The 13363-nt window shown below is 35.6% G+C and overlaps 1 protein-coding gene across 13 annotated transcripts in view; it reads right to left on the bottom strand.

The window, feature by feature from the left end:
- Positions 1-13363, bottom strand: part of Tsga10 (testis specific 10) — a 101228-nt gene that overhangs the window by 59933 nt on the left and 27932 nt on the right. For all 13 annotated transcript variants that reach the window (XM_048810280.1, XM_015499691.2, XM_048810282.1 and 10 more), the window contains 3 exons: positions 8712-8882; positions 8545-8622; positions 7589-7740 (listed from right to left, as the gene is read on the bottom strand). In XM_048810280.1, coding sequence (XP_048666237.1) covers positions 7589-7740; positions 8545-8622; positions 8712-8882 — 401 coding nt within the window. The remainder of the gene's footprint in view (positions 1-7588; positions 7741-8544; positions 8623-8711; positions 8883-13363) is intronic.

Raw genomic sequence — 13363 nt, 5'->3', positions numbered from 1 at the left:
GCCTCAAGAGCAGGAGGATTGTGGGAGGTAGAGAGAAGCTTGTGTGGGAGAGAGAGGCTTGTGGAAAGCCGGTGGTGGCAGTTGAGGCTCTGAGGGTTTTTCCTGAGAGGCTGTTTTGTTTGGCGTGTGTGGTTCTAAAACATAAAGTTAGTTTCTTTTGACAAGTGGCTCCTGATTGTGCCCAGCCAGACTGCGGCAATAGCTGATAAGAAAATGTTCCAAAAATATACAAAGCACTCTTAAGACTCAACTATAAGTACATAAACAATTAAAAATGGGCAAAAAATTTAAATAGTTCATAAAAGAAGATATACAAATGGAAAATAAGCAAATGAAAAGATGCTTCACATTGTGTTATTACAGAACTAAAAATTATAACAATGATATATCTGTATATTTATCAGAATAACTAAAATTCAAAAATCTGAAATTACCAAATGCTGACAGCATGTGGAACAACAGAAACTCTCTTTAATTGCAAGTAGGAATGCAAAATGGTATAGTCACTTTGGAAGAGAGTTTGGCAGTTTCTTACAAATATAGTTTCACTACACAATCCAGCACACTACGCACCTAAGTATTTACTGAATTGGTTTGAAAACTTATGTCCGTACAAAAACCTACATGCAAAAATTTATAGCGACTTCATTTATAATCACCAAAACACATGGGACCAAACAAGATCTCATTCAACAGGTGCATGGATAAACAAAATGTGGTATACTTCACAATGTAATATTATTTAACAATAAGAAGAAATGAATGATCAAGGTACAAAAGACATGAATGAACCTTAAGTATATAATGCTAACTGAAAGAAGCCCACCTGAAAAGATTTCATACTGGATTATTCCAAATATGAGACATCCTGGAAAAGGCAGCCACTACTTCAGTTAGATAGGTGATCAAGAACAAAATCGGGGGCTGGGGTTGTGGCTCAGTGGTAGAGTGCTTGCCTAGCATGTGCGAGGCCCTGGGTTCGATCCTCAGCACCATATAAAAACAAATAAAATAAAGATATCATGTCCAACCACAATTAAAAAAATAAACATTTAAAGAAAAATCAGCACTGTTAAATCGTATTGACTATATGTACCATGGATGCACATACCCTAAGATGGCATTTTATCTCTGGGATCTTCCTCCCAAAAACATATTACCTCAATCTAATCATGGGAGAAATTTAAGACAAACCCCAATAGAGACACAGTCTACAAAATACCTTATGAGTACTCCTCAAAATTGCCAAGATCATCAAAAACAAGGAAAGTCTGAGATTGTCATAGCCAAGAGAAGCCTAAGGAGGAATGACAACTAAATTTAATTTGGCATCCTGGATGGAATCCTGGAACAGAAAAAGGATATTAGGAAAAAACTAAGAAAATCTGCATAAAGTATTAACTTTATTGGTTCATTACTTACAATAAGTACACTTATAGTAATGTAAGATGTTGCTAGAGAAAATTGGGTGTGAGGTATATAGGAACAATCTTCACAATTTTTCCATAAACTTAATTGTTCTAAAATACTGCGTTTATTTTTTTAAAAGACAACTGAATTTTGATATGCTAACAATAAACAATTGAAAAGTAAAATTTAAAAACCAATTTACTGTTGGCAAGGATGTAGGGAAGAAGGTACATTCATACATTGCTGGTGGGACTGAAAATTGGTGCAATAACTCTGGAAAGCAGCATGAAGACTCCTCAGAAAACTTGGAATAAAACCAACATTCGACCCAGTTATCCCACTCCTTGGTATGTACCCAAAGGACTTAAAATCATTATACTACAGTGATGCAGCCATATCAATGTTTATACCAGCTCAATTCACAATAGCTAAACTATGGAACCAACCTACGTGCCCTTCAACAGATGAATGGATAAAGAAAATACATATGGTATACATACACAAAATGGAATAATGCTCAGCCATAAATAAGAATGAAATTATGACATTTGCCAGTAAATGGATAGAACTGGAGACACATACTAAGTGAAATAAGCCAGTACCAATAAACCAAAGGCCAAATGTTTTCTCTGATATGTGGATGCTAACACTCAATGGGGGTGGCAAGGGAGAACAGAAGTTCACTGGATTAGACCAAGGAGAATAAAGGGAAGGGATGTGGAGATGGGATTAGGAAAGACTGTAGAATGAATCAAACATTACTATACTTTGTTCATATATGAATACATGATCAGTGAAACTCCACATTATTTACAACACAAGAATAGAATCCTAAATAGAATAAGTCATACTACACACACACACACACACACACACACACAGAGTCAAAATCACTCTATTGTCCTGTATATCTAAAAAGAACAAATAAAATAATAAAAACCCCATTAATAATAGCATAAAAATATGAAATACACAGGGATAAATCTGACAGAAGACGTGCAAGATCTGTACACTAAAAACTCCAAATCGCTGCTGGGAAATTAGAGACCTAAATGAATGGAGATACTGTGTTTATGAGTGGGAAGGCTCAATATCATTTTATCTCCCCAAATCCAATAAAGTTCTCAGCAGGCTTTTTTTTAATACATTGTGAAACTTGGTTATAATTAACTTCCTAATTCCAAATCATATTTCAGAGCTACTTATCAATGATAAAATGATGCTAAGGGTGGAAAAAGGGTGCTAAGAATATACAATGGAGTAAGAGAAGTCTCATCAACAAGTGGCACAGGGAAAATTGATTACCCCATGCAAGAAATTAAATTGGACCTTTATCTTACCATACACAAAAATCAACTCAAAACCGATTAAAGATTTAAACAGAAGGACAGAAACCATTAAGTTCCTAGAAGAAAACAAAGGAGGACAAGCTTCATAATACTGATCTTGGCAATGATTTCTTAGATATCATACCAAAGCCAAAAACAGGCAAGTGAAACTAGACTACCTGAAACTACCTAAAACTCAACAGAGTATAAAGGCAACATAAAGAATGGAAGAAATTGGAAACCACATATCTGATAAAGTGCTAATATCCAAAATATATAACAAATTCATTCAACTCAGTAGCAAAATAATTACATAAAACCCCTCAGTTTAAAAATGGGCAAAGTGGGCTGGGATTGTGGCTCAGTGGTAGAGCGCTTGTCTAGCATGTGTGAGACACTGGGTTTGATCTCAGCACCACATTAAAAAAAAAACACAAAAAACTAAATAAACAAAATAAAGGTATTGTGAACATCTACAACTAAAAAATATTTTTTTAAAAATGGGCAAAGTACTTGAATAGACAATTCTCTAAAAAGACATACAAATGACCAACAGGTATATGAAAAGGTGCTCAACATCATCAATTATCAGGGAAATGCAAATCAAACCCACAGTAGGATACTACCTCAAATTCATTGGAATAGCTACCAAAACCAAACAAACAATAGAAAAACTACATACAGATTTTGGTGAGGAAGAAACTGGAGCACTGTTCACTGTTGGGTTTGGGGGAAGCACATGTTGAAGCCACCATGGGAAACAGCATGAAGTCTCTTCAAAAAATTAAAGATATGATAAGTATCATCAATAAGATGGGAGAAGAGAGCTCAGACTTCACCTTTTACCACAAAGAAACAACCAGATAGCTATCCATGAAAGAAAATATTTTAGGAAGGGTTCAGTGTCCAATTAAGAACCAACAGCAATATGATGGAAACAAAAAAAGAGAGAACAACTCAGAAAGTATTCCTGGGAGATGAGTATACCTGAGACATCTGGAGGTGGCTAGAACAACTGAAGGCAGGGGCCACTGTATTAGCCATGTGGTGGATGCCACCATGGTCTCCAGTAGCCTGCTCTACAAGGGTCATTGGTAACTTTCACCATGGAAATAAACTATCAGGAATATCTACCATAGACCCCCTAGAGAGGGAGAAGCTGATACGGTCCTACCCGCAAGAAGGAGTCAATGTTGTGCAGCCCTTGAACAGGGCATTACCTAACCTGCCTGTGTCCCAAACCAGAGATGCTTTGCGCATGCCTGCATCTCAGACACCAGAACCACCACTTCAGTCTAGAGCCAGATGCCACAGTCCCTCTGCATGTGCTTCCTCTGCCACTTCTCCTCATACACCTATGCCTCAGATATCTGGGATACCACCATAGTGAGTTAGTTGATGGCTGGGCCTTGGAGCCATTGTTACTCCACATGTACTGAATTCCAGTCCCTCAGTCACTCTGAAAAAACTAGCCACCAGTGCAGCAGACATGTCTGAATCTCCATTCCCAGAGCAACAGTAGCTATATACAGCCGTGCACTGGACCTGGGCCCTTAAGCCATCCCATGAGTGTCCACACAGAGGACACCAGTGCCAAGAGAGATACCTTGGGCACAACTTCCCTAAAGGAGACAGCGAGATCAGAAGAACTGCAACAGCCCTTGCCATTGCTGTAGACATTCACAGCTTCAGCTGCTGAGGACCTCTGAAATCTCTGTTGACACCAAATTCATCTGACAGAGCTGCATGAAGACTATACCACTGTGCCCTCACCAGAGGCTGAGCTGCTACACTGCATCCAGAGAGCACCCTTGCACCAACCTGTAGGTAAAGATCTTCCCTTGCTGGAATCAGTCTGTAAAATCTATGAGGTTATTATTTCTTCAAATGTAAAGACTTCAACCCAAAGGAACAGGAACAAAGAAAGCAAAGAAACTTGACACTACCAAAAAAACACAATAATTTTCCAATAACCAATCCCAAAGAAATGGAGATCTACAAACTGCCTAATAAAGAATTCAAAATAATTACTTTAAGAAAGTTAAGGCAGCTCAAGAGAACATAAATAGACAACAAAATCAGCAAATCAATATACATATATATGAGCATCTAAAACATTATGTTAAGTGAATTAAGACAGTTACAGAAGGACAAATACTGCATAATGGCTCACTTATAAAAGAAAAGCTAAAAGGTAGTTGCTAGTGGGTGGAGAGAGGGGAAGTGAGCAGTGCTCTTCAAGGGACACAGAAGTGTAGGAATACAAGATCTGCTGCAAAACATTGTTCTTATAGTTAACATTAACAGACACTTAAATATGGTGCTGGAACAACTGGACATCCATATGCAAATTTTAAAAAAGGGAACTTCAACTTACACTTTGCACCACACACAAAAGTTAACTTGAAATAGATCATAGCTAGAATTAGAAAACTACTCGGAGAATACACTGGGAGAAAATCTCAGTGATCTTAGCCTTAACACAGATTTCTTAAAAAGAACACAAAATACATGTACCTTTCTTCAAAATTATTTGAAATAAAAAATATTTGCTATTTAAAAGATAATGTTAAGAAAATAAAAGGGCAAGCCACAGACTGGGAGAAAATATCAGCAAAACAGACCTGACAAAGGCTTTATGTCTAAAACAGAGGTACTTTTACTTAATAAGTAATTCAGTAAAAGTGTACAAAAGATTTGAAGAGATATGTCACAAAAGAAGATATATGGATGGCAAATAGACACATGAACAGATGCTGAAAAATCACTAATCATTAGAGAAGGGCCAATTAAAATCATAACATATACCTATTAGAAACACTAAAGTTAAAAAGACAATGTACTCTAATGATGGTGAGGATATGTAACTACTGAAACACTCATACACTGCCAGTGCAAATGCAAAATAAAACAGTACAACCACTTTGGAAAACAGTTTAATTGCTTCTCCAAAAGTGAAACATACCATGACTTAGAAATTTCAATCCAAGAAAAATCAAAGCATTTGTTCACCCAGAGACTTACTTAGGAATGTCCTCAGCAGTTTTGTTATAGCCCAAAACTAGAAACCCAAATGTCTACATACCTATCCATACAATGGAACAATACTCAGTATCAAAAGGGATTATTAATTACATATGGCCACATGAATGAATCTCAAATAGTCATGCTTATTGAAAGTAGCCTGACAAAACAATTCATACTGTATGATTTCATGTATTATAAATTTTAGAAAATAAAAAAAAAACTCCATAACAGAAATAAAATCAGTGGTTCCCTGGGGATTGGTTGGGTAAATAAAGGATTAGAGATGGGCAGGAGAGACTTCTGAGAGTAAAGGATAGGCCACTATCTTGACTGTGGTGAGTTTTATAGGCACATCCACGGGTCAAAACTTAGCAAACTGAAGGTACAGTTTATGGTATGTCAATTACACTTTAACAAAACTCTTAGGACAAATATGCATCAAAAAATCCTCCAAATTATTATTTTTGGTACTGGGAATTATTATTATTTTGGTATCAGGGGCACTTAACCACTGAGCCAAATCCCCAGCCTTTTTTTTGTACTTTATTTAGAGACAGGGTCTCACTGAGCTGCTTAGGGCCTCGCTAAGTAGCTGAGGCTGGCTTTTAACTATCGATCCTCCTCTGCCTCAGCCTCCTGAGCTGCTGGGATTATAGGCGAGCATCACTGCATCTGGCTCCCTAAATTATTATACCTCTATCTGTTATCATAGCATGTAATCTACTAAAATGCTTTTAAAGAATGTCTAAAGCCATGGAGAAATGCTTATGGCAAATGATTAAATGAAAATGGCCAAAAATGAAACTATACAAAGGTGATCTCAATTACACAGAAAGCTATGAAATATATGCAGGCAAACCAATTTCGAGCTCGAAACAGTTCTGTATCAATTATTTTCCCCTGGGTTATGAAAATGGGAGTGATTTAAATTTTTTAGTACTTTACTTTGCAAGGTTTTCTTTGTTGTGTCTTTCTTGCTTTATTATTACTTTCATTTTATTTGAGTTTTCAATACTGTTATAAGCAGGAAATGTTTTTTAAAAAGGGAAGGGAAAGAATTTGAATATTTATCTGTCCTGACAAGCAACTCCAATCAATGCGCCACAGATCATGGAAAGATTAAGGACATACTGGGATTTAATAATATATTTCACAATCATATCAACCACCATTTTTCAAATATTCACAGATGTACTGAAATTCAAACTTACTGAATTTGTACAACCTCTATTTCTCACATCAACAGATACTAAAAGTAAAACTGCTAAGATAGAAGTCTTTCAAAAATATATTCTCACATACATATTACCTATGGGCTACTTTAATTGATATTTCTTCTGCTACTCTACCAATATATAGGAAGAGTTAGGTGATATATTCAATGTTCAATTAATTAAGTTCTACCACATGATCCTATTTTTCTTTATGACTTTTCACGATATTCTAAACCACCTTTTCTAAGCTACTATCAAACCTGTGCTTTATGCTTTTTCATATTGTTCATACTGCAGAACAGAATGTAAAGTTATTAAATCAAATTAAACAATTGAATACCAAAATTGAATATGCTCAATACCCGGAAGGACTTTGTAAAAGCTATTTCAGATAAGCTGAGGCATTACCAAAATGTAAGGTTAATATTACTTGAAGTATACTTCCCAGTTAAGTGTGCCATTTACAGTCTCTGATCTTGGGGAAATCATTCAATGTGTCCTGAGGTTTCTACAGCTGCTTCATAATAATCCTCTCAGAAATAAAATTTAATAATTTTCATTATAACATACACTATAAACCATTAGTTATTTAATAGTAATTTAGTTTACCTCAAAGAATTATTCTCTGCTTTTTGTCTTCCAAGTTCACTTTCAGTATCCATTGCTTTTCTTGCTAGTGATTTCATTTCTTTTTCCACAGTGGTTATGGTTTCCTTCATCAAAGTCATATTTGACATTTGCTCCATACGTTCATCATCAAGCTAACAAGTAGAATGACAAAGTTACTGTCTTCGCTAAAAAAAAAAGAAAACAGCCAGAGCAGTCTTCCTGCAGAGACATATTCCCTCTGTACAAACCAGATTTATGGCAAAATTTACTTAATGTGATGATCAGATTAGACCTAAATGCTATGGAAGATTGTATGAATAAGGTATAGAATAGTAAGAATAAAAGCAAATCATTGTGTAGCTTTTTTATAAAGACTAATAAAACATATCAGTCTACATTTTTCATTCTGGTTCAGTTTGACTACAGTATGCACACTATCTGCAAAAGGATTTATTTGCTACCCAACATCAATAAATTACACATATAAAGCAGGATTATGAAAAGAAACATAATTTTTCTAATTTCTTTTACTTATTATAACAAAACTATAGATAATTTTATAAATATACTCAAACTTGGTGAAAAAAAGTCAAATTCTCTTAATTCTGATTTTATAGTCATAACATCTATTTATAGCATCTCAAATTCTTTATTATATCTTCATATCTAGCAATATTATCTTTAACAAAATAAGGAAGTAAAGCTACTAAAATTCCTGAGAACACATTCTAATAGTTTTTTTTTTAAATAAAATACTTTGCAACTAACACAAAAAACTTTACTCACATTTTCAGAAGGAAATAAGTAAAAAGTGACTGTTTACATCATACATATCACCTTAAGGACTATAAACGCTGTCTTAGATAAGTAAAAGAACTTCTCTGAACAAAGGGAAAAAAAGGAAGGGTTTTAAAGCCACTGAGGTTATTAGCCAAGTGATTTTTTTTTTTTTTTACGTTATGAACTGTACACTCCAGCTCTTCAATCCTTTGCTCCAAATGAGCCTTCTCGTTAAATGCTGTCTCTTGAGCAATCTGTTTAAAAAAACAGACAAAATAAAGTGCTTTTAGTGTCAATCTTTTTGTGTTTCACACATGTTCAGATAGATAAAACTATTTCAAACCTTTAGCCTTTCTCTCAGACTATCTCGCTCTGTGGTCATTCTTCGTAAATCAGTAAAGGCCACATCTCTTTCAGTCTCTACCCGCCGGAGAATAGCATGTGCTGTTGTTGATTTTGGAGACTTACAGCTTTTCATCATTTCCCTTCGAAGTCGGGCAATTTCTTCCTGTGCCTATTATTCAAATACATAGAATTTTTTAAAACAAGCTTTAAACTAAATATAATATAGCTTATACCTAACTGGTTAAAGTGCAAGCCTATATTAATATTTGTTCAGTAAGGAAATGTTACCATTTTTATTTTCAAATACATTTATACAAATAAATGCAAGTCAATTAATTGAAATAGGAGTTTGCTTTATAATGTCTTTGCCAAGTCATTGCAACAGAGAAGGTTTTGCTAAGAAATATATTTAGTATACTCCATTTATCTATTTTGTGGAATAAATTTGAAAATGGCATAAATCACACAGAATACTGGTTTAGTGAATATTGCCATAGTGTTTCTGTCTCCAAGTGTATATACCATTTCCATCTCTGGGCTACTTCTACACTGACAGAAAAGCCCACCAATCCTTCCCAATAGCCCACAATACTCTCTGAACATTTGTTCATGACCTCCAAGTCCCAAATCTATTGCACACCTGAAGAGGAGACTTCACTGTGTAAGTCTCCTTATCTTCTTTCTTCTTCATTGGGATCACTACCTTTTCAGTTAGTCTCCAAGTCTCAGAGAAAGATATATTGCTTTCCAATTTCCATAGCTAAGTCTTCCTTAGAAACACCAGACTTCATATTCTAAAGTGCCTTCTTATAGCTCCCTGACTGAATTATAATTATTTCCTCTCAACTTGAACAGTGTCCTCTCTACTGTCTGTCTCCCCCACCTTTAATCATGTACAAGGGTTTCTTATCTTGAAAACCTATCACTTAATCCTACTGTCCCATTTACCAGGCCATGTCTCTTTGACCCCACCACCCCCCACAGTACTATCTGTACCCACTGCCAATTGTTCCTTACCACTCTTTCACCCCAGTATAACCTGTGTTCTATCCCTGTGGTACTACAGAATTTCAACTACTGAACTTACCAAATCTCATGGCCTTTTCTCAGTTCCTGTTCTTCATATTTTGGCAACATCTGACACTATTTTTAATAACCTTTCTCTTGAGATTCCTTCCTCCCTTGTGCTTGTAACAACTTCTACCCTAGTTTTTTGTCTTCCTTTTTATCTTTCAAAGTTTCCTCTTTGCCTCTTGTAGATTATGGGGGTGGGAGGATATCTGTCTAAGAAGAGCTTTCATATTTGGAGACTTCATTTACTATGCTGTGTAGAGCCTTCACATTTAGAGACTTCATTTACCATGAGGCTCAGAACTTACCTCTAAGAAGATGACTTTTAGAGCCACATATCAGCTCCTGCTCTCTCCCCTCTCCAATCCTATATTTCTTACTGACTGATGGCAGTAACTACCTGATCATATTACCATGATTTTGCTCCATCTAACAACAAAATCACAATTTTCCTCAAACCACCAATGACTTTCTTAGTTCTTCTATTATCACAATTCTGTCATTCAAAAAGAATTTCAGTTATTTTCATTTGTGGAATAAATTTGAAATCGGCATAAATCACACAAAATACTGGTTTAGTGAATATTACCATAGTATTTCTGTCTCTAAAATCAAATCTTGTCAAGTCTTCCTTCATGTCTCTTATATTGGTCCCTGTATTTATTTCTACTGATGGCACCCTCACTACGTCCTTAAATGTCTTGTGCATGCACATTGTAACAGTCTTGTAAGGAGTCCACTGTGTGTGTGTGTGTGTGTGTGTGTGTGTGTCTCCTCTAATTCTCTTAAAAGACAAATTGTTACATAAAAATAGAAATACAGAAAGATTATGTGTAAGATAATAAAAGGTTGCCAGTAGGTTAAAACTGATTTTTGCTCATATTTCTCTTGCTTTAAAAGTAAGAAACTGCACACTGCTTTTAAAGTAAAGTACGAGTCCATAATTAGGTCTGTGGGATAGCCTCTACCATCACAGTCCAGAAGTGAGCAAATTATATAGAGTTTAAAGCCAAATATACAGCCTGCCTCCTGATTTTATAGATCTATAAGCTAGGAATGTTTTTTCTATTTAATTAATTTTTTATTGGTACATTATAATAGTACATAATAGTGGAAGACATCATGAAATATTCGTAAATTAACATAACATAATTTGGTCACTTTCATTCCCCAGTTTTCCTTTTTCTTTCTTCCTTATCCCGCTGATCTCCTGCCTCTGTTTTACCAGTGTCCCTTCTAATTTCAAGAGCAATGCCCCTTTCTCGCTTTTCTTCCCTCTCGCTTACACATGACAGAAAATATGCAACCCTTGCTCTATTTAACAGAATAATCTCAAGTTCCATCGATTTTCCTAAAAATGACATATATACCACATTTTCTTTACCCATTCATCTGTTGATAGACACCTATCCTGGTTCTATAACTTGGCTATTGTGAATTGTGTGGCTATAAACATAGGTATGCATGTATTGCCATAGTAAGCTTACTTCAATTCTATTGAATAAATAAGGGGAAGTTGTACAGTTGGGTCATATGGTAATTCCATTCCTAGTCTTCTGAGGAACTGCCACACTGACTTCCACGTGGTTGTGCTAATTTACAATCCTATCATCAATGTATAAGTGTGAGGAGCCACTCTGAATGATTCGTACCTTCCATCCTAAAGTGAAAGGTTTTGACCAGTCACTATATTCTGCAGTGACCTGGACATTATTCTGGTCCAGAAAGTTGAGGGCGTGTCTTCAGATATAGGCGACACCCCTTGGGTTGAATTATACTCACCTGTCCCTTAACCCTGCCCCTTCTGGCCTTTTTTGGATGGAACTTTCTAAGAATAGGGTCCCCCCAATAAAAGTTCATTTCCGAATGTGCTTGCTCTCTCCCCAGCCTCTCGTGACTTTCTCTTGCTCTCCCATTTGGGGAGCCTGAGGCTGATAGTGGAGAAGCCCTCCTGAAGCTTGTTTAAAGGTAAAGTGTGTCTGTGTTTTATTTGGTGTCTCTGGAAATTCACATGAGCGACCTTAAATTCAGCTGCCCACACGGGTCAAGGGCAGCATATAAGTTTTCCTCCCCACCCCGCATACTTGCCATTTTTTACTATTTGTATTCTTGATGACTGCCATACTAAAATGAAGTGAAATAAAATCTCAATGTAGTTTTGATTTGCATTTCCCTGATAGCTAAAGATGTTAAACTTTCTTTCATATATATTCATTGGCCATTTGTTATTTCTAATAATTTTTTTTTACATGTTTAAATAAATGGCTGGGGAGCAAAAGAATAATTTTTCATAACAGGTAAAAATAATGTGAAATTCAAATTTCTGTGTCCGTAAAGTTTTATTATAATTTCAAATTATTCATGTATGTATCATCTACAGCTGTTTTCACCTACAACAGAGTTGAACAGTTGCAATAGAGACCACAAGGCTTGAAAAGCTGAAGATATTTACTATTTGGGCCTTTCAGAAATTTTCCAGATTCCTGCTCTAGTTCAATATTCCTTTCAAGTCTTAATGTCTCTTACTTCACTAACAAATACAATCTGCTCTAGTCTTAAGCTGACCTAGTTATCTGTTGATTTACTTCTCTTTATCGTTTGCCTCATACCATTCTTTTAGGCTGGATGTTCCTCCTTGCCCCTTTCAGGATAATAGAAGCCCCATTCATTCTCCAGGGTTGAAATTCCACATCTTACAAAGATTTTCTTGATCACCCTAACTAAAAATGCTTACTTCTTTTATTTCTTAAAACATCATCCAAACCACTTACCCTATAGTAACAACAACAAAAATAAACACTATATACTTTTATCTCCCTGATTACACTGCAGGCTTATAGAAAAAATTTTTTTCTATCCTTTAGAGTAGTAACCCTAGAACTCTGCACATAGTAACTAACAGAAATTATGTTGTGATTCATAAGATTTAACAGTTTGGGGTTAAAAAAGCCATCTGTTTTACATACATTAAAGCCTATAATTTCAAAAAAAAAAAGCCATCTGATTCACAAAAGCTATGCATTTTTAAGCAACAAGACAGAGATAAACTACAATGTGATTTTACTCTCTGAAATTAAGTAAATTATACGGCAGTTCCCAAAATAAAATGTAGTATTTAACACTCAAATCCTGATTTTTTTTTTTTTTTTTGCTGGGTGAAAAAAATAGTTCTGGAATTGGAGAGTGCCCATATTTACAAAATTCTGTGAATGTACCAAAACCACCAATTGATATATTTTTTTAATGAGGTGACAATTATGTTATGGAAATACATATCATTAAGGTATTATTTTTTTTTTAATTTTTTATTGTGGGTTGTTCAAAACATTACAAATTTCTTGACATATCATATTCCACACTTTGATTCAAGTGGGTTATGAACTCCCACCTTCACCCCATACACAGATTGCAGAATCACATCAGTTACACATCCATTGATTTACATATTGTCATACTAGTGTCTGTTGTGCTCCGCTGCCTTTCCCATCCTCCCCCCTCCCCCCTCCCCACCTCTCCCCTCCCCTCCCCTCCTCTCTCTCTACCCCCTCCACTGTATAACCCTGAGGGTCTCCTTCCATT

The sequence above is a fragment of the Marmota marmota genome, unplaced genomic scaffold (genome assembly GCF_001458135.2).
Source record: "Marmota marmota marmota unplaced genomic scaffold, marMar, whole genome shotgun sequence".
Classification (NCBI taxonomy): Eukaryota; Metazoa; Chordata; class Mammalia; order Rodentia; family Sciuridae; genus Marmota; species Marmota marmota.
The sequence above is the reverse complement of the archived record's forward strand: the minus strand, read 5'-3'. Positions and strand labels throughout refer to the sequence as shown.